Source organism: Barbatula barbatula, assembly GCF_947034865.1.
Source record: "Barbatula barbatula genome assembly, chromosome: 1".
Lineage (NCBI taxonomy): Eukaryota > Metazoa > Chordata > Actinopteri > Cypriniformes > Nemacheilidae > Barbatula > Barbatula barbatula.
The window spans coordinates 4880571-4906355 of record NC_136766.1 but is presented as its reverse complement, the minus strand read 5'-3'; the positions used below and the strand labels follow the sequence as shown (position 1 = coordinate 4906355).

Here is a 25785-nt window from a genome sequence, read left to right as displayed (position 1 = left end):
TCGTCTCGCCTAATATGTCCAGCTGCACAATTTCGTCTGGTTTCACGCTCCAGATAGTTTAGCGGGCTGACACTCGGGAAACTGGCCCACAACATTTGAATTGAAGAAGCTATACAGCGCCTATTAAAAGTATTCACTGCATGTTTAAAATGTAAACACAAATGAACCACAAGGATGAAATCATGTCCATTTACAAACCTACAATTATTTTCAATTACTATTGTATGTAAATTGGACAAAAATTACTGTGTGCTCTGTATATTTAACGGTTTCCTGTGATTCCGTATTGGCAAGAAAGATGCAATTTACTGCCATAGTAGGGATAAAATACTATGGGAGTCAATGGGGGACGAGATAACTTTGATTACTGACATTCTTCCAAATATCTTCTTTTGTGTTCAGCAGAGCAAAGAAATGTATACAGGTTTGAAAGGGCGAGTAAATGATGACAGAATTTTGGGGTTAACGATCCCTTTAAGACTCTACTATTTACTGTCTGTCTGCCAAATCTTGAAGCATGCAATAAAAACTCCAACTGAGACTAAATTGCTACAAATTGGCCAAAATGAGCTACAAAAAAATCCTTTCATGAATATTCATGCCTTTCAAATCATTATTAAGATGCATTAGTATTTCCTCCATCAAATTTGCCCATAAATTATCAGTTGGATCAAGATCCGGACTGTGACTTCAGTGTTGATGTAGGCTCAGTTTTATGCATTGGTCCATTGTCTCATCTCCCAGGTGTCCTGCGCACTCCATTAGATGTTCCTTCTAGATCAGAATCAGAACAAGCTTTATTAGATGTCTATGTATTTGTCCTGTAGCTCAGTGGTTTGAGGATGGCGCTAGCAACGTCAAGGTCGTGGATTCGATCGCAGGGACTGCACACAATTACAAACAAATGTATAGTGTAATGCCTTGCAAGTCTGCTAATTGCATAAATGTATTTTGCTGCGTTTATTTGACCCATTATGCCTTACAGTGATTCTTACTGAGACTGCTGTGCTTGATGATGATGTGCAGTGTTTGGCTGACGCCAACGCCAAAGGTGGCACTAAGCCCTACCGGCTCAAGTTTAGGCTCATCAGACCACAGAACCCTTTCAGCTGGCTTCAGTGTCTCCCACATCTTCTGGCAAACTTTAGCAGAGATGTCATGACATTTTTAACAGCAGCTTCTTCTTAGTAGCTATCCACTCTCCCAGAAAGCTGTGACTGGTCCCGGGCAACAGTTGCTGTATGCACTGCCTCTCCAATCTCACCCACCGAAGCTTTTAACTCCTCCAGAGTTGTCACTGGTCTCTTGGTAGCTTCCCTCACCAATCTTCTCCGCGCGGTCACACAGTTTTTGAGGACAACTGCTCCAGGCAGATTTACAGCTGTGCCACACTCTTTCTTTTTCTTAGTTATTGATTTAACAGTACTCCAAGGGATATCCGATGACTTGAAAGTCTTCTTGCATCCACCCCCTGCCTTGTGCTTTTCAATTACTTTTTCAGAGTTGCTCGAAGTGTTCCTTTTGGCGAGTGCTGCCACAACAATGACTCACCAGAAATTGGACCTTCCAGATAGAGGCGTATTTAAATTACAGTTAATTAAAAGCCTGCAAATGATTTCCTTTTCACTTCACCCCAAATTAACCAATTCTGTCATTTATTCACAATCTTGTCGCTTAAAACATGTACAGTTTCATAAATGATGATTCTTTACTCGCCCTCATGTCGTTCCAAACCTTAATGACTTCATTTAGCAGAACAAAGAAAATATTTTTAAGAACTTTGGTATCCAGACAACATTGGCCCATTGACTTCCATTGTATGGACACAAAACCACCCAGACGTTTCTCAAAAGTTCTTCTTTTGTGTTCTACAGAAGAAAGGGTCATACTACACCCTTAACTATATTTCAAAACATGTTGGATGCACATGGGATACTTTAGGTGTTATATTGAAGGATGGAAGCATGAAGTTATGACATTTGGAGTACATTGCAAGGCCAACATTTAATTAAACTGCATGAATAAATGGTTTACAATAAAACTGATAACATGCAGTTGTATAAAAAAAGTTCATGCCAACTTAAACTCAAATTTCACCAAAGTTATACAAGTTAAAAACAAGAAAGATTTAGTCTTTGCAAGTGTGTCCTTCAATAATTACAGAACGCATCCTTTAATAAATGGTCATTAGAAAAACTACATTCCTACAAAAATGGCTGAAGTTCAACAAAAACGGCATCAAACATTAAGGCATGAGCATTACTGAAATCAAGTGATTTTTTTATTGAAGTAAAAGCTCATTTACAGAAAGAACAGAGTCTGTTCTTCTCAATAACATAGCAGTAAGTTCTCAATAAGGAATGTCAACATCCACATGAACGTTCATGCAAAACCAGTTGATGGTGGTATCGCCGTATGCATTTGCTCCCAGCCAATCCTTAGTGACTAGACACAATTTAACGAAATGCTATTATCAGGTGCAAACACATGGAGCAGATGGGAGCAAAAGGTTATTATAAAAAAATAATTAGATCTCGACGACAGCAAACCGAAAGAGAAAAGAAACAACCTAAAGATGAATGGACGTGTGACAATGTACAATTTTCAGAGCTTAAAGCAGCACTGCACGGCACATATTGAATTCAAAACGTACATAGTCCTTATACAACTGAGTCGCTTAGTACTGAGAGTATTCCTTGGTTTGAAGTTTAGCGACGATGCGTTCCAACTGCCTCTTAGCTTCACACTGAGGAAAGTTGCTCATTTCATAGTATTGTGGAGCGATTTTCACCAACCTATAGGGACGGAGACAGAAGACAAGAATATTTTTCCCCTTTGCCAACAGAGGTTTTCTCTTAACACGCACAAGCAAATATTACATGTGCGTGTGGACGGTTTAGCTTACCATTCGGGTTTGATATCAGTGCAGGTGCGGATGTAGTTCTTTGTGGTCAGCACAAACTCGTTGTAGAGAACCCACTCTGGCTTATGGTCCAGTACTGTGGAAGGGTGCAACTGGACCACCTGGTTGTCCTTCACCGTCAGATAGTGTCCCGTGCGCTCCAGGTGAGCAACCTGATAAAAGCATACACGCAAATGAAGAAATAAATCAAGCGGCAGCTATCAGAAAGCACACGCGGGACCGTTTCCTTAAGGCACTTTAACATGCGTCGTACGGATGTCGAGATTAACCCGGGCAATCTGTCTCAATAAACGGCCAACGCAAACAGAGACATGGCCGATGGGACACCCAGTAATTTGTAAACTGAGGCACAAATTTGTCTCACCAGTAAAGGTTAATGTTGACAAATATTTCAAAACTAATGGAGTAATTCGACGAGTCAGGTCACTTGTTTCAGGTACCCCCTCCTGGAGACAGACTCGATAAAAATGTCATTTCCTTTCCCTGTGTAAGATGAAAATTGCCTTGATTTCTTATTAGGCGTTTAAATGGTCACATTTTGATGTTAAGCCACACATTACATTAGAAAGCTTCGGTGATGCTCTATTCCCAAAAGGAACAGTAGAAATGTCTTTTTAGTTAGAGAGAGGAAAACAATTGGAGAATTTTAGTTCTGCTCTTAAACCCGTGTTTTTGCAATTGACTATGCACGACTACATTTACATTATATACCATGCCCTTTTAAATACAGGTTATCTTTTGTAAAATCAACCAAAATATTTTACTTAAAGCAAAAACAGCCCCAGAACACATTTAAATTATTTGTAGTTTTGTGAATTTAGTATTTACAGGTACTAACTTTTGATTCAACTACTAACAATATTTAGCATTAATTTAAAGAAAATAAAAAACAGGAAAGCATTTTCTTAGACCTCAAATACTGCAAAGTAAACAAGTTCAAATTCACTTTTAAGCAATACAACAGTGATATCTGTACATGGGTCAAATACGAAAAAGGGTTCAAGCGTTAGTTTTTCTATGCAAAAAACAAATATGATAGATTGTTCCCTGATTTACAGAAGACGCCCACTAAAATGTCATTCAGTGTAAGGCATATTCACAACAAAAATCAATGAATGACATTTAAAGACTAAGAATAACTTTCGCCCCAAATAAGAATTAGTTTTCACTATCTTAGGTTTTACCCATTTGTCAAGAAGAGTTTACTACTCATTGCAAACACAATGAAATGTAACATGCTCACCTGTTCTTTTAAATATTGTTATATTGTTAAAGTCACAATAAGCATGTTGTTTGAATCTGTACATAAATCGTATCATACACTGAATGACAATGTAACATGATTTAAACCAACTTTTGACCCATTGTTGAAACCATAAAGTAAACATTTTACTTGCGTTGAATTTGCTTTCTATAGATATAAAATGTATCATTTTGAGAGAAGCCTGAAGTGCAGATGCTTCTTGTGAGACAATGATAACTCATAATATCATGATCATTTTATCAATATTGTGAATTTCAGAGTGGGCTGTACATCGTATTGACCAATCAGCATCCAGGACCGGAATTATTAGTGTAATAACGCTTTGTAAAGTCCCACAGTACTGTCTCTACAGGCAAAACCAACATGGTATATTCAGAGATTATACGGATAAACACAGTCAGGTGGAATTTATCAAGATCCGATGAAGAGACCCTCAAGGCCACATCCACATGGCTTTCTGTTGATGTGCACACACATTATGCTTTAAGCCTCTGGGTTGGGAACACTGCACCGGGATAAAACGCAAAGAAGAGAAACCAATGGACAGTACAGTTTTCTATTAAAAACCTCTCTGTGGACGCCTAAGAAATATCGTGCACCGATATCCTCAAAAGCCTTGAAGACATTAGATTGAAAAAATCTTCGCTTTAATATAAAATATTACACTTAATTTAGAGGATAGCAGAAACAAACCTGCATGAAGAAGCCGGTGACGAGAGCGCGGCGGATGTTGATATAGTAATCTCGGCTGGTGAACTCCGTGCTGCGACGCGGCAGGTTGAAGCGGTCCATGATGCGCGAGAGCTGCTGCCGAACATTATCAGCAGACATCAATGAGCGGTAGTTGACGAAGTTATCGTAGCACCACTGCACAGCCTCGTGGTCTTGAAAGACAATACAAACAGAGTTAAGTGAGCGTAAGATCTACACGTCTCAAGCACATGACTGCTTAAGTACAGTCACTCATTTATCATATACTTTATCAATGACAGACAAAAATAAATGTTACATTAGCATAAAAGATACAACTAAATATCCAGGCCACATCATTCATTTCATCAATATGCATTTGCCAATACGGAACATTAAGTTATATGAACGTATGTGTATACATACTCTGTTTGAAGGCGTGGTAGACGTTGAGCAAGGTCAGGTGGTCCCCGTCGATGTGGGCGAACCTCATTTTGGACTCGTCCGCTGCCTTCTTAGCTTCGGTGGGGCGCACAAAGCACTGTGGGACTAAACAAGGTTGGTATGGGCCCCAACATAGCCGCCCATAGGGATGAGTCAAGCGTTCACCCAGACAGGACACAAGGCCTAGTTCTGAGGCTAGAGCACGGCACAGGGTACGCTACACCAAATGGTAGGATGGGGTGAGGGGAGAGCTGCTTTCAATGCCATTCTGGAAAAGAGGAATGGTGGCTGTGGAAATTAAATTAAACCTGTGGTCTCTGGGGATCTTTCAAGGAAGGATGACGGTACACGACTGATCTACTCTAAAATTATCAATAGCTTGTTGGACCGTTGTATATTGAACTAGACAAGCTGTGTGGATCCAATATTTAGGTTCAGGTTTTCATGAATCTCAGGAACAAGAGTCTCTGATCTAGGGCTGTCAAGCTATTGATCGCGATTAATCGCATCCAGAATAAAAGTGTGTGTTTACATATGTCTGTGTACTGTGCATATTCATTTTGTATTTATTAACAAATACACATGTATACATATTAAGGACATATTTACATGTATTATTAGCGCTGTCAAGAGATGAATCTCAACCAGAATAGAAGCTAGTGTTTACATTATATATCTCTGTGTACTGTGCATATTCATTTTGTATTTAAAGAAATAGATATAAAAAACTATTTGAATTATTGGTAAATATAAATACATCTAAATATTTCATAAATGTGTATGTCTTCATCTGTGTACTGTGCATATTAATTTTGTATTTATATATTTTGTAAACACAAACTCTTATTCTAGATGTGATTCATCGTTTGACAGCCCATTGATTTATTTATATTTACCAATCATTTTAGTAGCATATAAATATTTATTAAATTTTTCTTTAATATATGCATGTATGTGTATTTGTTTTATTCAAAATTAATATGCACAGTACACAGACAAATATTACGTTAAGACAAACTTTATTATGCAGGGCTTGACATTAACGCTTGTCCAGGACATGTGAAAGTTTTGTGTGGGCAAGTGAGAGAGAATTTGACTTGACCGACCGGACAAGAAACTTTTCGGTAAAAAAAGTGCTACGAAATAAGAATGATACGAATAGGTGCATTGAACAGAGATGCGTGTTTGTGGGAATTGCGTTTGTCATGGTTGTGATTGTTTGTGTGTGTCAATGGCGCAGCGCATTAAGTCCCTATAGTAGATGCGGACGCGAAATACTGTTATCGAAATATGTCATCTTGTTGTTCTGCGTGTGAATGAGGTACCCGAACCCAAAGAGACCCGTGAATCTGCTACACAGATCCGACCCGGACCGGTCAAATCATTTTTAAGTTGGACCCAGCCACGTGCAGAACCAAAAAATCATAAATTTACTACCCGACGCGGAACCGAAGATTATTTGAAAGCTGGACCCGAACCCGGCCGGCACATTTTCCACAGCAAATTAAATCCATAAATAAAATAAAACATAAGTCTTAAATACTGTAAGTGGCCTTCTGCCTCCTGACTGTTATGCAATCCTCCTTTGTTTCATTTATGTTATTCTTCTTTCGCCAATTGGAAGAACATGTTTAATTCATTCATTATTCCAGCTTCTAAAGTCTGCTTGCTGTCACGGTGACAAATGACAGCGACTTTGCCCGTTTGCAGTTTTTAAGTAAAAAATGAAATTGGACTGTTTGCCCTGTTGAACTACAATAACGATTGCTTGTTTAGTGCCATCCATGACCGCTGACATTAGCAGCACTTGTTTGCTAGCATCTCTGTGCTCTCGGAGCAGAGTCTGACCAAAATTTACGGTCCATTCATATTATTATAAACACATAAGGAGGAAAATATTGCACTTTTCCCCACATCACTCATGAAGGCATCCATGATCACAGACTGTTTTGCTGCTGACGGCTGAGGATGTTTGCGTTTTTCCCTTATTTCCAGACTCACACTTTCTCTAGAGATGCACGTTACTAAACACACGCACAGTGCTGACTGACACTTATCGCGACGGTGTTCTCTGATCGACTAAGATATTACACACAATGTTAAACCGACACGGGACCCGAAGTAATACATCTGGGATCTCTGCATCTGCCTTGTATGTGGATATAAACACATGAACTTCATCTCCAGAGTTGCTTCGAGATAGGCAGTTTCTCGATTCCAAGAACGCAAAGAACAGACTTGTGTTCTTGTGGAGAAAGGTCTTACAGAACCAACAGAACCAACCAACTTCGGATGGACGCGCCGCAGTGACTTCTGGGACTTCAAGCGGATTTCTGTAGGCGCCCACGGCGGCATACAATGCATCATTGAAATCGAGAACACATCCGGGTACTTTCATGTGTTTTGTGTTCTTGACATTTGAAACAGGACTTGACGTTATTGATGACGTAGAGAAATCATGTAGAGTATTAACACATTTCGGTGTCACCAAGCAGACACTTGGTGAAACGTTTATAAGCAAACTTGACCAATCAAGATCCGGTCAAGACACTTCAAATGAAATATCATTATTTTATATTTGGACAAGTAATGTTTGTACTCGGACAAGTGAATGACGAATTTACTTGTCCGAAGGACAACCACATGCCAATGCTTAAAGTCAAGCACTGTTATGGATGCGATTAATCGTTTGACAGCCCTACTCTCAATATAAAACATAAAAAAAAGAAATCTAGAGATCAGCTTCAACAAAGCCAGTCTTGGTAAGCAACAGCATTATTGGATTTGGTACTCTCCCCCACCCCTCTGCATTACAGACATTTCATTGTTCAAGCGCCATTCTGATTTGGCAGTCCTACCATGTGACACATTAAGGGACGCAACTTGCCTGTTTATAAGAACTTCCTTTGTGTGTCGTTCTAGATAATGGAATCGACTAAGTAGCCAAATGTATAAGGAGACCAATTACGTTCATGTTCTTGCAAACATTATGATTACCTTGCAATAAAATGATGGTTGGGCCAGCTTCAAGTTTTGGATATTTAATGAAGACATTAAAGCACTGGCCTGAGCACATTTAGACACTGCTAATTGGAAATATAAAATTGAGCTACAAATAATGAATTACATAGTCCATAAGTTTAAATTACAAAGCCAGACTTTTCTCTTTGTTCATATGCAGGGGACACGTGTGCTCATGTAAGCATGCATTACCTGATAACATTGCGGTGATGGAGAGGATCTCGTTGGAGCAGTTGAACTCGCAGCTGGCGATGACCATCTTGGCCAGCTGGGGGTCGAGAGGGAACTCGGCCATCATGGAGCCCAGCTCCGTCAGGTCCCCGTCGTCATTCAGCGCCGCCAGGTAGTTCAACAGCTCCAGGGCTCGCATCAGCGTCTCGGGAGCTGGAAAGAGGGATGATAAAATATTTAAAGAAAAACATGGAAGTGTAGGGAGTACAAAATAGTCAAAATAATGCGTTTCATTACAAAATACATTGAAAAATTTAAGGAACAGTTCACCCACAAATGAAAATCCTGTCTTCATTTACTCTCCCTCAAGTTGTTTCAAATCTGTATACATTTCAAGAATGCTTGTAACCAAACACTTCTTGGCCACCATTGACTATCATAGTAGCAAAAATACATTTATAAATGTCTTTGTTCTGTTAAACACAAAAGATATTATTTACATTTACATTTATTCATTTGGCAGACGCTTTTATCCACAACGACTTACAAGTAGTTTTTATACAGTGGCACATTACTGAAGAGCAATCAGGGGTAAGGTGCCTTGCTCAAGGGCACTTCAGTCATGACCTGCTGGCAATGAGATTAGAACCGGCAACCTTCTGATCACAAGCCCAACGCTCTAACCATTAGGCCACAACTGACACAACTGATATTATGAAGAATTCAGGACGGCAAACAGTTCTCTGACACTTGATCGCCATTGTCATTTTTCCTATGGTAGTCAATGTTGGCCAAGAACTGTGTGGTCACAAGCATTCTTGAAATGTATAGATTTGGAACAACTCGAGGGCGAGTAAATAACATATTTTTTGGTGAACTGTCCCTTTAAGATGACAAAGCAACACTGATGCCCTTTTTTAAACATGAAAGTAATAAAACGTGTCCCATTTTTGTGCTTGTTTTTCCAATTTGTTTCACATTTTGTTTGTTTTTAATAGTTTATTGTGTGTATAATAATAATAAATACATTTTAATAAAACACATTAATTTTTTAAAGTGCAATAGAATGTATTTATATTAATAATAATTGTACATAGTGTGCAAATGAACACACAACGAAAATCTGGTGTTTGTTAGGAGAAATAAGCAATCTGTGCCAGAAAATATCTTTAAAAATGTGAATTAAAAAGCCTTTGCTTCTGGTAGAAACAGTGTTTGTCTTGTGGACAACAAACTTTTAATTCAAGACAAAGGGGGCTAATTTTTCATCTGACATGCAAACAGCAGTGCCACTAATTCAATTACAGCGAGGAACTTCTACTTAATGCATCAACACTGGTCACACACCAACAAATTCAATTACTGACCTTTGGCTCTAGAGAGTTTGGGTCTAATGACCAGTTGCATGTTAACTGAAAATTAGCATTGCCTTGGGTTTGGAGCCGTCTGCTGATTAGGGTAAAAGACTATGGCTGTCTGTATGAATGAGTCAGGAAAGCTTCATTAAAAAACAAACCACTATTGATCTGGTATCGGACATACTTTTTCTTTTTGCTTAGAAGGATGAGTTAAAACAAGCAATATGCTTCATGCAAAAAAAGTGTAGATGCTATAGAGTCAACCAGGATGGGAAAAAGTCATTTATACACATCAGTTAAAAACTGTAGCATAGAACATGCTAATATGTTAACTGGAGGCAAAAATCAATGATAGCGAATGCTAAAGGTACATTGAAGTGAGGAACGCGTAAGCGAGCGTTTGGCAAATGTCACCAGGCGGCTACATGCAGCCCTACAAATTTCCTCCTGCGTGTCTGTCTGAAAGCAACTGAACCTATGCTTACCAAAAACAGGTCAACAAATACATAAACAGAAAACTACAGATAAACAGTCAATGGCAATAAAGTAGGCCATGTGATGCGTTATATTCTATGCTATTTTAGTATATTAAATTACATAGATAACATTTTGAATATCAAAACATTATTAATACTATGGTTATTATATTGCCGAGGGCTATGTTCATAATTTCAAGATGCATTTATTTTGAATTGGCTGCAATAATACGTTGAGCCTTTCAGAAAAGCCAATGATCCAATCACACAAAAACTTCCTAACTGTTATTCAGCAATCTGGAATTCAGGTGGTGTTCATGAAATCCACATCCGTCGCCAACCTGCTTTGTAGCAATTACAGCATCAAAGCCAAATCTGACTGAAATATAAGTCTGTTTACAAGAAAAAGATGGCCGCCCATAACACAGAACCGCTGTATAATATGAACCGTTTCATTCTGCTCTTTTATGTCTAGAATCAAGTCACTCTGTTACCTGGTGGGTCCATGAAGTCAAAGTGCACCAGATCGTCAATCCCCAACTTTTTCAGCTGTAGCACCACAGAGCCCAAATTGGACCGGAGAATCTCAGGGTACGTGTTGTCCTGTCAAGAGGAAAGGGAGCACACAGAGAAAATCAGATGGAAATAAAACAGATAGTGAATTAGCAAAGATAATCCACACGAAAAATAAATCTCAAGAGAAGCAAGGGTACAGATTTTCAGAGGAAATAAAATAGGCAGACAATGGGGGCAGGACTGGAGCACACATCATCATCGTATTAATCCCTTCGTGTTTTTTACATTATGCACGTGTGTGCCGATTGCCAACAAAACACAAACACACTTCGTTTACTTACCGAGTGCGGTTCATGTCCGCCATGTTCTCGCACTGGGAACGCGCCATCTATCAGTTTAAAACGATCTCCAAATCCAGCATTATATCCACCTTTTCTATAACATCCATCATTGAAATGCCGTGAACATACAAACTTCTGACTTCTATCACTATCGCAAGAGTAATGAGCTGCAGCTGCAGGCCACAGCGCAGCCGATCTTGACGCAGTGCAGCCGATCTTGATAAGCGGGTCTACTATCGCTCATCGTTTGGTGCGTGGGCGGCCAATTTCTTTCACATTGCTGTGTGTTTGAAGAGGTCTACCCAGGTTTAGAATTTCTATTTCTGGGTGAACTATCCCTTTAAAGGCTTCAAAACAAGTTTACCATAAACATATTTGACTCGTCCTCTGTTTGTTTAAATAAATCATGGTTATAACAGAGTAGAATCAAACCGAGTCACTCACCTGCATCTCAGTCTTGTAGGCTTTCTCAGTGTAAAGCCGGAAACACTTGCCGGGGCGCGTACGTCCGGCACGGCCCGCTCTCTGCTGGGCTGAAGCCTTACTTATAGCCGTTACCAGAAGCGACTCAACTCGAATGCGAGGGTTATACACCTGTACAATCATAAAGAAAGATGTGTGTGAATAATAAATGCACACCATTGCACCACAGCAATATGCCAAAGCGAAGCCATCCTTCATCTCTGACCGGACTACATGTATGACAGCGGCAGCTGGGCCGGGGAAATGTCAGCAGAATATATAACTAGCTTTTCTATCTCGAGCCGCTGTCAGAGCCCCGCCACTGGGTTTATCTAGGGATTTCAGAGGCAAGAGAAACAGATGATGGGGCGAGATTAGACAAGCGAGGCGAAGACTAACCTTTTGCTTGGCAAAGCCAGGATCAATTACGAACACCACGCCGTCGATGGTCAGGGACGTCTCGGCGATGTTTGTAGAAACCACGACCTGCGAGAGCAGAAACAATAAGATGGAGATCGAGATCAAACAGCTCTTATCACCCTCGGTCAAGTAAAAGTACACCTTTGCTTAACATGAAACACAATTTGAAGAAGCATTCGTGTACTCAACAAGCAGTTATGTCGCAAAGTTACCCGTGTTCTTATTCAAGACAACTATAAACTGGTAAGTATTCATCCACCATCGTCATTTCCAGACATAATTTAAGCTTTCAAAACTTGATTTAGTGTCTGGGAAACTTCCCAATCTGTGTATTTGTCTTCTGTAGTCAACGACACCACTGAGCAAAAGCTCAACCTGAATCCTCTTCGCCAGCAGGGTGCCTGCTTAACAACGTGATAAGAAAGTTTTGCTCTGCTCTGGGCAAAACCAAAAATCTAATTAAAAAGGAAGATGTTCCATGTCTTAAAAAAAGAAAAGCAGGAATTAAATCCATAAAGACACTTCGGTGAGCCATCACAGGCTGGAAGACTAACACAACCCAACAGGGGAGTAAGGCAACAGTTGCTACAATCAAGTCGAATAGAGAGTACGGCGGATGAGCCGGACTGCTTTCTGCCGAGCGGCCCGTCCAGACGCATTACCACTGCTCTTTCTGGAGATGAGATACATGTCTGTGCACAGCGTGCAGCCATCTTCCTCTCCCTGGAGACCACCACGTCTAAGAAACTCTATTATTCATTTCGCGTCTCGCTCCTTCTCTCGCGCCTGTTTACAGTACAGGTGGCCTTCGTGTGTGGTGCGGCGACATACTTTGAGCTGGCGTCTGCAGACAGGCTTTGATATGAAGGGGTGACAGTGTTTGAAAGAGAAGCTTTGAAAGAAGGCTGGACAGAAGACGATTCATGTACCCAGAGGTGTTTGCATCATAAGGCAGCATATGAGGGCAGGCAATATTAAAAACCATCACGTCGCACATTGCCTGGAACGAGACTATCAACAAGCACATAACATGCGTCAGGCGCTCAATGAGCATAAAGGGCAAGAAAAAGTGCCTGACAGAGCAAATGTAGCTTTATCGTAAACCCCGTCTCCGTAGGCAGAATCAATGAGCACTTCATTCACTACTTGGAAATACCACTAAAATTAGATTTAAATCATTAAAAAAACGGTTTGTGAAGCATCATTTTCATGCGTAATTCATGAGTCACTTTGAATTAGTCACTTATGAATCATCACTTTCACTCTAGTTAGGATGCAGGCAAAGGAGACAGGTGCCTCTGTAGGCAGCATCCTAGGTTTGTTTAACAAAGTAGACACGGTTGAGATTCAGGAGCAACTGTATAAAGCTAGTGAGCAGGAACACGATTGCAAATTGAATGATATGGCTTCATTCTGTATGAGAGAAAAACTCAAAAAGGGCAGCGAGACAAAGGTCTCTTTGAGGTGCAAAAGCATAGCGCAAAGGAAATCATCACAGAAGATGCTCGCAAGCCTGGTGATGGTGCTGCAATGCAAATTTTAAGTTTATGGTTTACGGTGTATTACCAATTCTTCTTAATCAATCGTCATTAGGCCTGTCGCGATAGTCAATATATCGACTGATCGCGCAATATATGGAAATGAGTGCGATCATTTTTGGTGCTGCAATATATTGCGATTGATTTGTATTACTCTGTACATAAAAGTAAATGTCACCAACATTTTACTCGATTGCGCTGCGTCGTCGGCTCTCTGTGGCGGAGGCGGGACTTCAGGCAGCATGTCTATCCACTCTTTCTCGGAATCTGCCTGACAATTAAAGATGTATTTGCAGATATGGCCTGTTGAGGCATCTGTGAGACACTTTAAAAGTCTAATCCGACTTTGTTAAACATTTAACTTTGTTTTGTTCTAGTTTTGTTAACTGTACTGCATTTTTTAAACAAGGGTTTATTTATTATTATTTATTTGGTTTTCTTTAAGATTTTTAGACAATGTCTAAATATTCTTGGGAAATAAAATGTTCTTTGTTCTTTGAAAGAGTACTTGCCTGTGTATGCTATTATATTGTAATAATGTCATTTTTAAACGCTATTATATAGTCTTAAAATGGCAATAATATCGCTTATTGCAATCAATTTTGGTGCAATATATCGCACAACAAAAAGTAGTTATCGCGACAGGCCTAGTCGGCATTGCGTATACCCACCTGTGTAGTGCAGGGTAGGCACAGGTATACAGCGTATGCCTTCGTTCATTTTTCCATGGTGTCATAAAAATAACAGGAAAGTGAATGAACTGCTTACAACATTGTAGAAAACGCCTATGACTGATCACAAACAGAAGCCCAGCTCGAGGTCAGTTCAACTGTGAAAGAGCGCAATGTAAGTAGGTAAATGTTTTATCATAGAAATGTCAGGGGTAGTTCATGTGTCGCGTATAAAAAAGCGTGACCAGACCGTCACTAGTTCATGCTAAAGTGCATTGCTTATTCAGGTGTGTTTAGGTTGTGCTTAAAACAGCTATAATGTTTGCAAATATTCCAAATGCCCTCCATCTATTGAAGATGCTACTGATGCTTTTGAGGCACTTAAATGTGAATTCCTCTCCAGCCTTCAAATGCAAGGCTGTTTAGTTATTTATGCAGCAGGGTTTTAATGCTCCTCCTCGCTTGATATAATTCAACGACTGATATCACTCATCTCCCTATATATTTTGAGAATTCAATGAAAAATGTCACCTGGAATCTGGAGACCTGTGCTGACAGAGCGTGCTTTTAAAAGACCACCTGACAGTGTGATCCAGAACACGGATGGAGAACATGTGGTTCATAACCAAACTGCACGCTCAGAAAATCTCACAGTGCTCACGAGCACCTGTGAAAGATCTGTTAAAAGAGATTAAGGATTCCTGAATTGTAGTCATGGAAATTATCAAAAAGGTAAATGCCACTGGCATGAATCACATGGCACTCGTAACGCATTTAGTGTTTTTTGGCTTAGTCGTATTCATTGAACCATGAGCTGTTGAGAAATTGCATCTTTTAGAAGGCAATGATCCATGCTCAAGTGGTCTGGAAGAAGGTTGGCGGGCTGACCGAGTAAGGCTAAAAAACATTTCACTCGAATAAGTACAATTTCGATATGACCTGCTCTTCGTCCTTGTTGGTAAAAGCTTGAGTCATCCTCCAAATAAGCAAGACAACCAAGACTTGTTGAGAAAGTATGATAATAAGGGTTAAAGGTAATATGCTAAACAAAAAAAAACATTTTCCAGACAACTGGCATACCTTTAAATTAGCTATAGATTTAAAGTGATAGTTCACCCAATAGTGAGAATTCTGTCATCATTTACTCACCATCGTGTCAATTCAAACCTGTATCATTACTTTCTTCGGCAGAATGCAAAAGGAGATATTTTGAGAAATGTTGTTCCCAGCACCAATTCACTTGCATTAGTTTTGTGTTCATACAATACAAATGGTTGGCGTCGGCGCTGTTTGGTAACCAACTTTCCTCAAAATATCTTTTGCGTTCAGCAGAAAAAATACAGGTTTTAAATGACGAGAGGGTGAGTAAATAGAGACAGAATTAAATCTTTTGGCCAAACCATCTGAAATTAAAAATTTCAAAGACACATTATTAGCTATCAACATTTTTGCCTCACTGTGCCCTTAAATCTATTACCCAGCATTCCTAGCATCTACATCAAGGAAGGATCTTGCTACATCCCAATAATCACTACAACAAGGAAATTACAACGCTGTCCTCAATATCCCTCCTGACTGGTGAAAGAGTCATATGCTGAAGTTAAATCCGGTCTAATAAATCCCAGCATCAGCACAGCAAAAGCGGCTGTTGGATTTGTCCTTAAAGAGGACGCGACAGCACAGGTGTTGATCTCCATGCATAAAATATGCACATCCCAAAGGTGGCTTATATGCATTGTGTTAAATGCATGCCGGAGGGTCCGATAAGCTGACATTTTAACCTTTACATGATAGCAGCCACAAAAGAAATACAACACTAGACAGAAATAAGCATTCTTCAGGCTCTGAATACATAGACCACAGAAAATGGCATCATTTGTGTATCATGCACTGCTTGAATCCGTCCTAAACCCTGGTGTTGACCGTAAGAGCGTTCTATTTCAACCCCGGTCCATTTGAAGTGTGCTAGGTCGCAGCTTTTTCAACATTAGCCCCTGCATATCCACGTCCACTTTCATTTTCTTTTGAACGGCACGAGCAAACACCAGACGATGTTTGAACTTCTGAGCAGCTTATGGCTTGGCTTACAACTAATCAGACTGCTGAAAAATCCTCAGCCTCTTTAAACAAGTGGTCAGAGGAGAGATGAAATGACACAATGCCCCACCGGTGCAGGACGGAGCGGTAATACAAGGCAGACACCTGATTCGCCAGGCGGACGGATTCGGCTGGTTGAAACGCAAACTAAGCATGCGGCGCAGACTTGGTACAAATACAGCCATCAAGGTGAAGGAACAAGAACAGGGAAGTTCTCAGATCAGTGAACGGTTGCATTGGTTCATTAGGACATCAGTAATGTTTGGCGGTGATAATGACAAGCCGAACTGTAGGGGACCCATGATTCATTGTTCAACTCTTCATAGGCTGTTCGGCTAAATGTCGGCAAACTGGCAGCCTATGATCAAACGGGACGCTCTGTCACCCATCACGCACACGTCCAGGTGGTTTCCACATTGTAACTGGAGTTGTCAGAGCTAGCAAAAAAAAACATGAATACAGAAAACAAACGGAAGAACGCTTCTGCATAATTGCCAGAAAACAGACAACCCCCTGGTAGGAATCCGCTTAACAGTTGTTCCGATAAACACATTTCATTCCTTCAAAGCCAAATATGGCAAAACGTCCATATTCAAATCGAGACAGCCGGAAACAGAACGGGGGGAGTCAAATCGAACTGCGACGGTCCAAAATAGCTACACGAGATTGATGCTCCAATGCTTTTCAAATTATAGAAGGATATGAGTAATTTTCCTTTCCAAAATTAGAGAAAAGAGTCATATGCTGACAAAAGCGGCATATGTTGTGAGTCACTGCTACACCAAAGCCGGCAGGATAAAAAAGAAACTAATTTTCAACATTCCTTAGTACTCATCATTCCTCATACTTTAGATTCTTGTATTAATATTTCTATATTTGTGCATTCATACCATGGCACATCCCATAGACAGGAGTGAAGAAAACCGCATAATGCAGATGCTGTATTGCTAATACAATCCTATTATTGCATTGCAGGTTATGTTTTACCTTTCTGCCGATGGCTCCGTTTGGTTTACGAGGTGGAGGCGGCTCAAAGATCCTCTGCTGTTGCTGTGGTGGCAGGGTGGAGTACAGAGGGATGATTTTGATGTCTCCAACGTCAGGGCCCAGGTCATCAATCTCACGTTTGATTCGTTTGCAAGCTTCATCGATTTCCTAGAAAATAAGCAGATTCATATTAGAACCCACAACACGTGCGACTTTTTCTCAACGCGTAACAGTTCGCTAATCTGCCTGTTTGTCCAACTTCAATACGTAAACAACTGATTTTGAAACAGCGTCCTGTTAATCTTCACCTCAGTCATCCCTTTACAAACATCATTAACTGCTAGATCGATTCCCTGACACCCCAGCACCGCTGAGACTTTGGGTGGTTTAGTCGCGGTACACTTGACGTGCCAGTTGTGTCAACCGAGTGAGAAAACGAAAGCTGGAGTGCGCGCTGCGGTGTGGTACTTGGGTATGATCCCTATGGCTGTGCCATCAAGGGCACGTGTACGCTCGCACGCGCTTTATTATTCCAGATGGCGATGTAGTAGGGCTAATGTGAAATGAGAAAGCTGCAATGATGCATACCGCGAGCAAATCACAACACATCAGTTAAGTGAAGCTGAACATTACAAACATATCTGCTTGAGATGTGGAAATGTATGACACTCGTCATAGAGAATTAGAAATATCACTGATCCAATCGGCTTGGTTGTGTTAAACATTGATAAACCACTCTCACTACATAAAGATGAGAGGTGAAGGCAACTTCTTGGGTTTCAAAATGACCCGTTTTTGTCAATCTGTTAATCTAAACTATTACCAGCAGTCACTTAACTCCCTATGAGACCAAATATTGCCTTGGATACAAATGTCTCTCTCCCTGTATGAAGATACGCTTCTTATAAGTGGCACAAGCATTCCAACTTCACAACCACAGCCTATGTGGTACCGCCATCCTCAGGTCAAAGAGTGCATTGCAGCTTCATCACAAAAGGGAATATGGCCAGTTGTGAAGCAAGGATCTTTGTAAAACAGACTGCCAAACCATTTAATACTACCTTAGCATCTTACAATAAACCATTTATCCATCTCAAAGAGTGCATTTGGTGACAGAGGAAGGCTCTGTTCATAGACGTTTCATTTTATTTCCTTTCATTGCGTATCTAAGCAGCCATAACTGATCATTCACCCATTAAAGCCCGGGAGTGCGCACACATCCCAGCAGAGTTGTGGACACATAGCGGTCCCGGGGGGACAATAAGCACAGAAAATGGTGGTAATGGTAATCAAAGTTCTGCCACAACGGAGCGGGACGAGGCAAATCTGAATGGATTGATCACATTAGCTGAAGTATTAATAGCCCGTCAGCCCTTGGGAAGCGGCAGCTGTCCGGAGGGCTGCTATCCGTGCTGCCAATGCACCAAGGGATGAGGGACACGGCTGTGCCAGCGTAGAAGAGCCTGCACCTGGAATCGGACGCCAGTACGAGAACCCTCGCTTCTCACAGCGGCCGAGATACAATACTGGAGGAAAATATTTGAAACAGCCCCTTTAATCTACACGCTGCAGATGCAAATGAGTTGGCACGGAACTAAAGGAGAGAAATAATCTTAATCGGCGGTAATTTATGGCTGATTTGTGCGCGCAAAGTTAAACAAATAACGGCTTTGTATCAGCGAAGGGGTTTTAAAAGATTGGCCATTTTGAAAGTAGTCTAATTGCTGTTTGCGACTTTGTGAAAGACGTTATTCCTATATAGTTATGTCATACATTTCTCCTGCGCAGTTGAGATGCAGCATTAATGGGATGGTTTAGCAAAAATGTAAAAGAAATTATGATTTAATCACACGTTATTCCAAACCAACAGAATATACTTTGAAGAACGTTGGTAAGCAGACAACACTGGTCCTCACTGACATCCAGTGTATAAACAGAACCATTGAGACATTTCTTCTAGTATATTCTCTGCATACAGATTTAAAAAGACATGAGGATAAAAAGAGGTTTTTATTTTTGTGTTAACAATCCCTTTAATGGGATGCAGAAAAGATGACATCACTCAATGATCATCTTATGTTGGAGATGCTTCAACTGCAGCTTACTAGATTTCATTCATTATGAAATTCCGGAGATCGAATTATCCAATTTTATGATTTTAAATCTGTTATTTCTCACGGTCAAGCAACACGGAAACTTCTCATTGCCCTAGGCAAGAGGCGCTTTAAAAAGTTAATTCGTCTTTGATCTTCCCGAAAGGATAAAGGAACACCACGAGCACACCGGGAAGGCTGGCAATTTTCCATCTGTGACCATATTTATCATTTGGGTGGGTTCCTAACCCTCTACTGCGCTCAGGTGAGCACTGGTTGCAAGAGACGTAAAATAATAAATGGCTTAATTTCAGGGCTGAATCTGGGTCACTCTCTGTCATCTCTCATAGGCTTTTGCTTTTGTGCCAAGACCAGCTGTGTCCACGGCCATTATCAATCTAAGCATTGATCTCTTCTGCACTATTTAACTGTTGCGTGTGTGCGCGTGAAAGGGGCAGAAAAATGTCACAGATGAAAAATGTGCTTCATAATGAGCATCTTGAACGTAAAGCCATAAAGCCACACACGTCCAAAGTAAACTACCCACAATTTTTCATCTACAATATTTCTATTTCTGTTGTCAAAGTCTAAAAGGCTTTTGCACTGCCGGTATTAACAAACAGAATTGGAAAAGCGTCATTGGTCAAACAGATCATTGGTCATAACATCCACATCTATTGCATGAGGCAACATTTCTATGCTAAGTGACCATTGTGAAAAAAACAGGTGTGAACAAATTCACATCACTGGATGAACAACTGTTGTGTTTCAATACGACAATTCTACTTCACAATACAAATTTATGCTAGACAAGACCCCAGTGACATACCTCCTGTCCGGTAAGGAAGAGCAGTACATCTCCCTCGTCTTCCTCACACATGTGGATCTGTATAACTGTGCGAATTGACGCCTCCAGGTAGTCCCTCTCCGGCTCGGGCGTGTAAAAGATCTCTACGGGATGCGTCCGGCCAGGAATAGTGAGCAAGGGGCAGCTGTCAAAATAAACCTGGAACTTTCCAGCATCCAGGGTGGCGCTCATGACGATGACCTAGAGGGGAATAAACAGACCAGACTGAATTGACTTGTAAAACAACATCACTGCTTGTGTTGAAGCTCCCGGAGAGAACGCGCAACTTGCTTTCAACACACTTTGATTCTAATGAAGGAACAAAAAAAACACCAAGCCATTTAGCGGTCCACCCAACACCTTTCCACATCACGAGACATTAAAATGGCTCTTAAAACAAATTAAACTTTACAGCTGGATAGAGACAGAAAGCCAAGGGATCGCATGCAATCACCTAGACTTATTTAACAGTCTCTAAACACATGTCAGGAACAAATCAAAGGTTATACAACAAGCAGTCATTACCCATCTGCTTTATGAGTATTGGGTCCAGCACATTTCGGCCATAAACCTCGCCGTGCTTCTGCTCTCCTTGGGCTGATGGCATTCAAACGGGCTGACCCAGCAGCAGTCGCTGCGCCTCTAAGTAACTGCCTGTGCCTTTCTGAGGGACATGGCCATGTTAGTCTTTAAAAGAATGGCCACACAGCTGTCAGGCGTCAAAGAAGTTTATCGACAATAGTCGGATGAAGAATATACAGAGAGATGCTCTCAAACTCAACTATTTGCAGACGTCTGTATTAAAGTAGGGCTGTGGAAATAGATTTTAGTAATCAAGTACTCGGATAAAAGTACTTTTTCTTTATTAAAGAGCGATACTAAATATACAAGAGAAAACAAACCAAAATTTTGTTTCCTTTTTTGAAAAATGTACATATTTATTGCTGAAATTGCAATATCTGTGAAAACTAAACCCAGTACGTTCCATTGCCATATTACAGTCAAAATGCAATACGACACAAATATATGAATAAGAGATATGAATATGAAGATAAGGAACGTACCAAGCACATTGTTCTCTCACTATTCTCGCACGCACAAACACGTGGTGCTCCGTGTGTATTGTAGTTAAATGGATTAAACGAAGCTTCGAGGCAAATGTAATGTTTTTTTATAATTCGAATTACTTGAGGAATCCTTACATTTTTTAATGTTTTTTTGCCTTTAATACATTTATGAAGCGTAATGGAATAAAAGTCTTAAAGCACAGACACTTGAAAAATGTTACATGCACATCTTGGACACCGATTGATACGCCTAATGCATGCGCTTCTAGCCTCTTTACGGTAATGCGCATCCCTGACAGATAATGCTCTTGAAGAACTTCCTCTTTCTGAAGTCGTGAGGATCTTTGCTCCTGTGTTCATAACAATAAGAACACAAAAAAGGCACATGTCATGTGTTTTACACATCGTGCATTGTATTCAAACAACTTTTTAATCTGAGGTTTAAAACAAAAGTGAAAAATGAACAAATGACACTTATCAGGGAGTTACGTTACCGGCTCCAGCTAAATACAGTCATTTTAAACGAAACTATTATTTAGTGATAATGAAGAATAACAGAAACATTGGAACAGCTTGGAAAGAGTAACATCCTGACTGTCAGCAAACCCTTTCGAATGCTGACTAGAGATTGACAGTTGTCCGCACCGACAAAGGTCGGAGTTTCCATGACTACTTATGCTATATACCAGGGTTAAGTGTGCTAAGTTACATTAGTTTGTTCCTCACATAAAGCTATTGAATCACATAAGACTTGTAATATAGCGCATACATTTATACAGTTGTTTCATAATAGTTAGTGCCATTTGAAGTTTTATGAGTAACAGTGCGTTTATGGGTGCGGGTTTGGATTTGCATCCGCACATACAATTTTATAACAAAGACACATCTTATAAAATCATCACACATACCTTAAAGAGCGGAAGCCAGGGAATTAGCATTAGCCGTTACGCTTTTTTGCCGTATGACGCGCACTCACAGAAGCGTTTCCCGCACCAGGAAATCGAGCACTCGCGCAATACTGACAACATTTTCCCACTGAATGAACGGGTAATCCACAGAGATGCTAGGTTTGTCATTATGTAGGTATGATGATAAAATTTCCAAACACCCCTAAACCCAAAATGGATCACATTTCTAGACAGAGCTGAAAATTCCCTTTACGACGACACCTGAATTGTGAAAATCAGTTAAGGATTGCGAAGGTTATGATATTTATAATAATAGGGAATATATTCAAATAGTTAACATTAACTACAATATAAGTCATGTGATCGAAAATGCTTATTATTAAATACAGAGGATGTATTTTTTTAGAACAACGCCTGCAGTACAATCGCTAATCTACCCGCCACAAATGTGACTACCCAATTTCCGCGATTTAGTAAAATACCTTCTCCTCTATGGATTTCGATGAAATTTCGTCAGAACCAAGATAAAAGCTATGTATTTATGTCCACATATCTTTCAGCAGTGTCCAAAGCTTAGATGAAGCCCGGCGATCGGTTGAAAGCCACGCAAATCTTCCGAAAGTCACGGTGATCTGAAATCACCTTAGAAATGAAATGCCGAAGTTTCCAACGCTGCAGGGGTTTGCACTCGATGTAGTTACCATCGTATTCAGGAAAAACACACTCCCACCAGGCGACCAGAAGTAGATATTAAAAGACGCGCACATTTCAGTACTACGCAATTTGGAACACATTGTTGAGACAGACTGTTCACCGCGAGTGGTTGCCATGTAGTCATACCTACATTATGCGTGTCTTCTGAACAAAAGTCGCTAAATCTAGCGAAACAGTAGCAAACAATTGCCAAACAAATTATGGATGAATGGGAAACGTGGTGCATTACTGTAGTCACAGCGGGAAGGATTTTTGGCGTGGTGGCCGTCCATGGCTAAAAATGAATGTAGCAGAAACACTGTCTTCATTCGTTTAATCGACGCCACAATAACAATACACATCATTCACTGAGAAACACACAATATGTGCCTATTTTCTAATGTTTGGCTTCCAAACCATGCGGCTGTTCAAATAAAATGTTGGCCGGCACAGTAAGCTATGAGATCAGCACGTCCTTAAACATACCTTAAGGTCTGACCTCTGACGCACCACCTCTTTCAGTACACCCATCAGAATGTCTGTGGCTAGCGTGCGCTCGTGAGCCTCATCGAGAATAATGACACCGTAACGCTCCAGCAAGGGGTCGTTCATTGCCTCACGTAGTAACATACCATCTGTCATGTATCTGTAAACACAAGACATGTTTTATTTTATAAAGGCATACATACAAATTCCTTAAAACAAGAACAGTTGAATCCATCGTTATATTGTTTATTTGCACGGTGACTTACTTCAGTATGGTCTTTGCAGAGCTACAGTCCTCAAATCTGATAGAGTATCCAACTTCCTGTCCCAGCATGACGTCCATTTCATCTGCCACTCTCTGGGCCACACTCATGGCTGCCACCCTACGTGGCTGAGTACAAGCGACCCCCCGCTTCGGGCCGGGAAGGGCCTTCACCATGTCTACACACCACTGTGGGATCTGAAAAGAGAAGTTTAAGCGTTACTAAAATACCAATTTGGGTCATTTTATGAGTGAGCTCCGGTGAAGTGCAGTCTATTTCATTTTGTTTTAGTTCCAAGCACTGCCCCTTGCGGGACCCCCAACATAAACCATCCTAATGTCTCCCTTATCTGAAACCGATTTACATGGAAAGCATAACTCACTTCATGATGTATGCGAGGGCTTAGCAAACACGTGCGGACTAACCTGTGTAGTCTTTCCAGAGCCCGTCTCTCCAACCAGCACAAAGCTCTGATGACGGTTGAGGATATCATTAAATCGCTCTTTGTATTCCCAAACGGGCAACTGCAGCCTCTTCTTGAGGATCTCATAGTAGCGTGGGGTGTGAGGCAGGTTGGTGAAGGGGTTGATCTGCTGTTGCATGGCCGTCTGCTTGAGCGGGATCATCCCTACACCGGTGGACACGCTGGAGCTGAGGGACGCACTCAAACTCTTGCTGTCCCTCTCTCTGTCCCGGTCACGATCTCTGTCCCGGTCGCGGTCACGGTCCTTCGATCGATCGTCACGATCTCTGTCACGGTCTTTGCTGGGGTGAAGATGCAAAGACAACAAATACAACAAATCAGACATTAAGCATTGTCAATGCTTTCAATAAATTAAACGAATCTCTCGCTGTGATTCCTGACCTTCATTTAAAAGACAAATATGTTTTGATGACATTAATCCTTGATAGTAGTTTAGCATTATAACGATATTATAATAAAACGGGAAGCATTGGTTCACAGTTCAATCGACATAGGATACTATGGAAAACCCAGGTAGGCCGCGCTTTGAGCCACATACTTTCAAATTACATTCAAAGATATACATCCCCATGTTTTTATATTTCTATATGTCATCCGTAACCTCACGTTTGTTTCCCTTTCGCTTCTATTTCTTTGCACGCTGTTCTCGTCCGACGCCGGTGTCATAAACGTTTGCGTTGATATTACAAACTAGCATTTTCACAACTAGCGTTAGCATCTCTCGGCACTAATGTAGCGACCCCGTGAACTCGTGTTTATTCACATCATTTGACATATTACTCGCTTTACATACACAAAACCAGCAGCGGAGGGAAAACTTCAAGTGAAACGTCAAGGCTGCACACGCGGACTGCACACGTGCTAGCAGCGCCTGTCACCACAAAGACGACTCGCTACCGCGCACACAAATTAAAGTTAAATTAAGTTAAATTTAACTCCGATGGCAACCGTTCAAGTTAATATGCTTTATTCACGAGCGTAAACGTCCCGTTTCGTGTATCGCCGGGTATGCGTTTCTGAACATGCTAAGACATGCTAACGTTAGCCCATGCACAGCGGACAACTGAAACTCTCCTCATATTTAACTCAACTTACCCGTCAGACGATCTTTTTTTGCTCGACGAATAATCGTCGCCTAAATCCAAGCGATGTCGTTTTGACATCTCCTAATAGAAAGGTTAGGGATTAAAAGAGAAAGCGGTTGGTCTGTTGTTGCTAGCGCGGCCACTGCGTCGTCCCGCTTTCCTGCGCGGCTAAACGACAAGATGGCGACCGGAAGCACTCGCCTCATCAGTACCGTTTCGCCGAATGCAGAAGAAAAGATTGTTTTGAAAACGTACAAACCCGGTTTATGATAGACATTCGTTAAAGTTTTGGATTTATTTTGTGCCTAAGAAACAAAAGAAGTACTACATAACACAAACCAGTCATGCTGTACAAGTTAACAGCGCTAAATGAGGTCCCATTTAATATAAACTAAAAATCATATGGTTCATATACATTTTCGTTTATATGAAATAAAATATTTAGTAAATGTAAATTAAGTCATTTTTACCGACCTAAAA

General features: G+C 40.7%; 1 protein-coding gene across 1 annotated transcript; it reads right to left on the bottom strand.

The window, feature by feature from the left end:
• Positions 1-2263: 2263 nt before the first annotated feature.
• Positions 2264-25532, bottom strand: dhx15 (DEAH (Asp-Glu-Ala-His) box helicase 15). The gene is made up of 14 exons (XM_079484310.1): positions 25316-25532; positions 24162-24501; positions 23740-23933; positions 23474-23633; positions 20302-20520; positions 17380-17547; positions 12066-12152; positions 11649-11798; positions 10842-10950; positions 8535-8726; positions 5304-5426; positions 4881-5071; positions 2906-3075; positions 2264-2795 (listed from the first exon to the last, which is right to left on the bottom strand). The coding sequence occupies exons 1-14, from the start codon at positions 25381-25383 to the stop codon at positions 2678-2680; spliced, it is 2289 nt and encodes a 762-aa protein (XP_079340436.1). The 5' UTR covers positions 25384-25532; the 3' UTR covers positions 2264-2677.
• Positions 25533-25785: the final 253 nt, after the last annotated feature.

Bases quoted from the DNA above. Each gene is read 5' to 3' on its own strand.
- dhx15 (XM_079484310.1), bottom strand. From the start codon at position 25,383: ATGTCAAAACGACATCGCTTGGATTTAGGCGACGATTATTCGTCGAGC. The intron at 17,548-20,301 runs GTATGTCACTGG...CTTATTTTCTAG, and splicing joins TCTTCCTTACCGGACAGGAG to GAAATCGATGAAGCTTGCAA. The intron at 11,799-12,065 runs GTTAGTCTTCGC...ATGATTGTACAG, and splicing joins CTGGCTTTGCCAAGCAAAAG to GTGTATAACCCTCGCATTCG.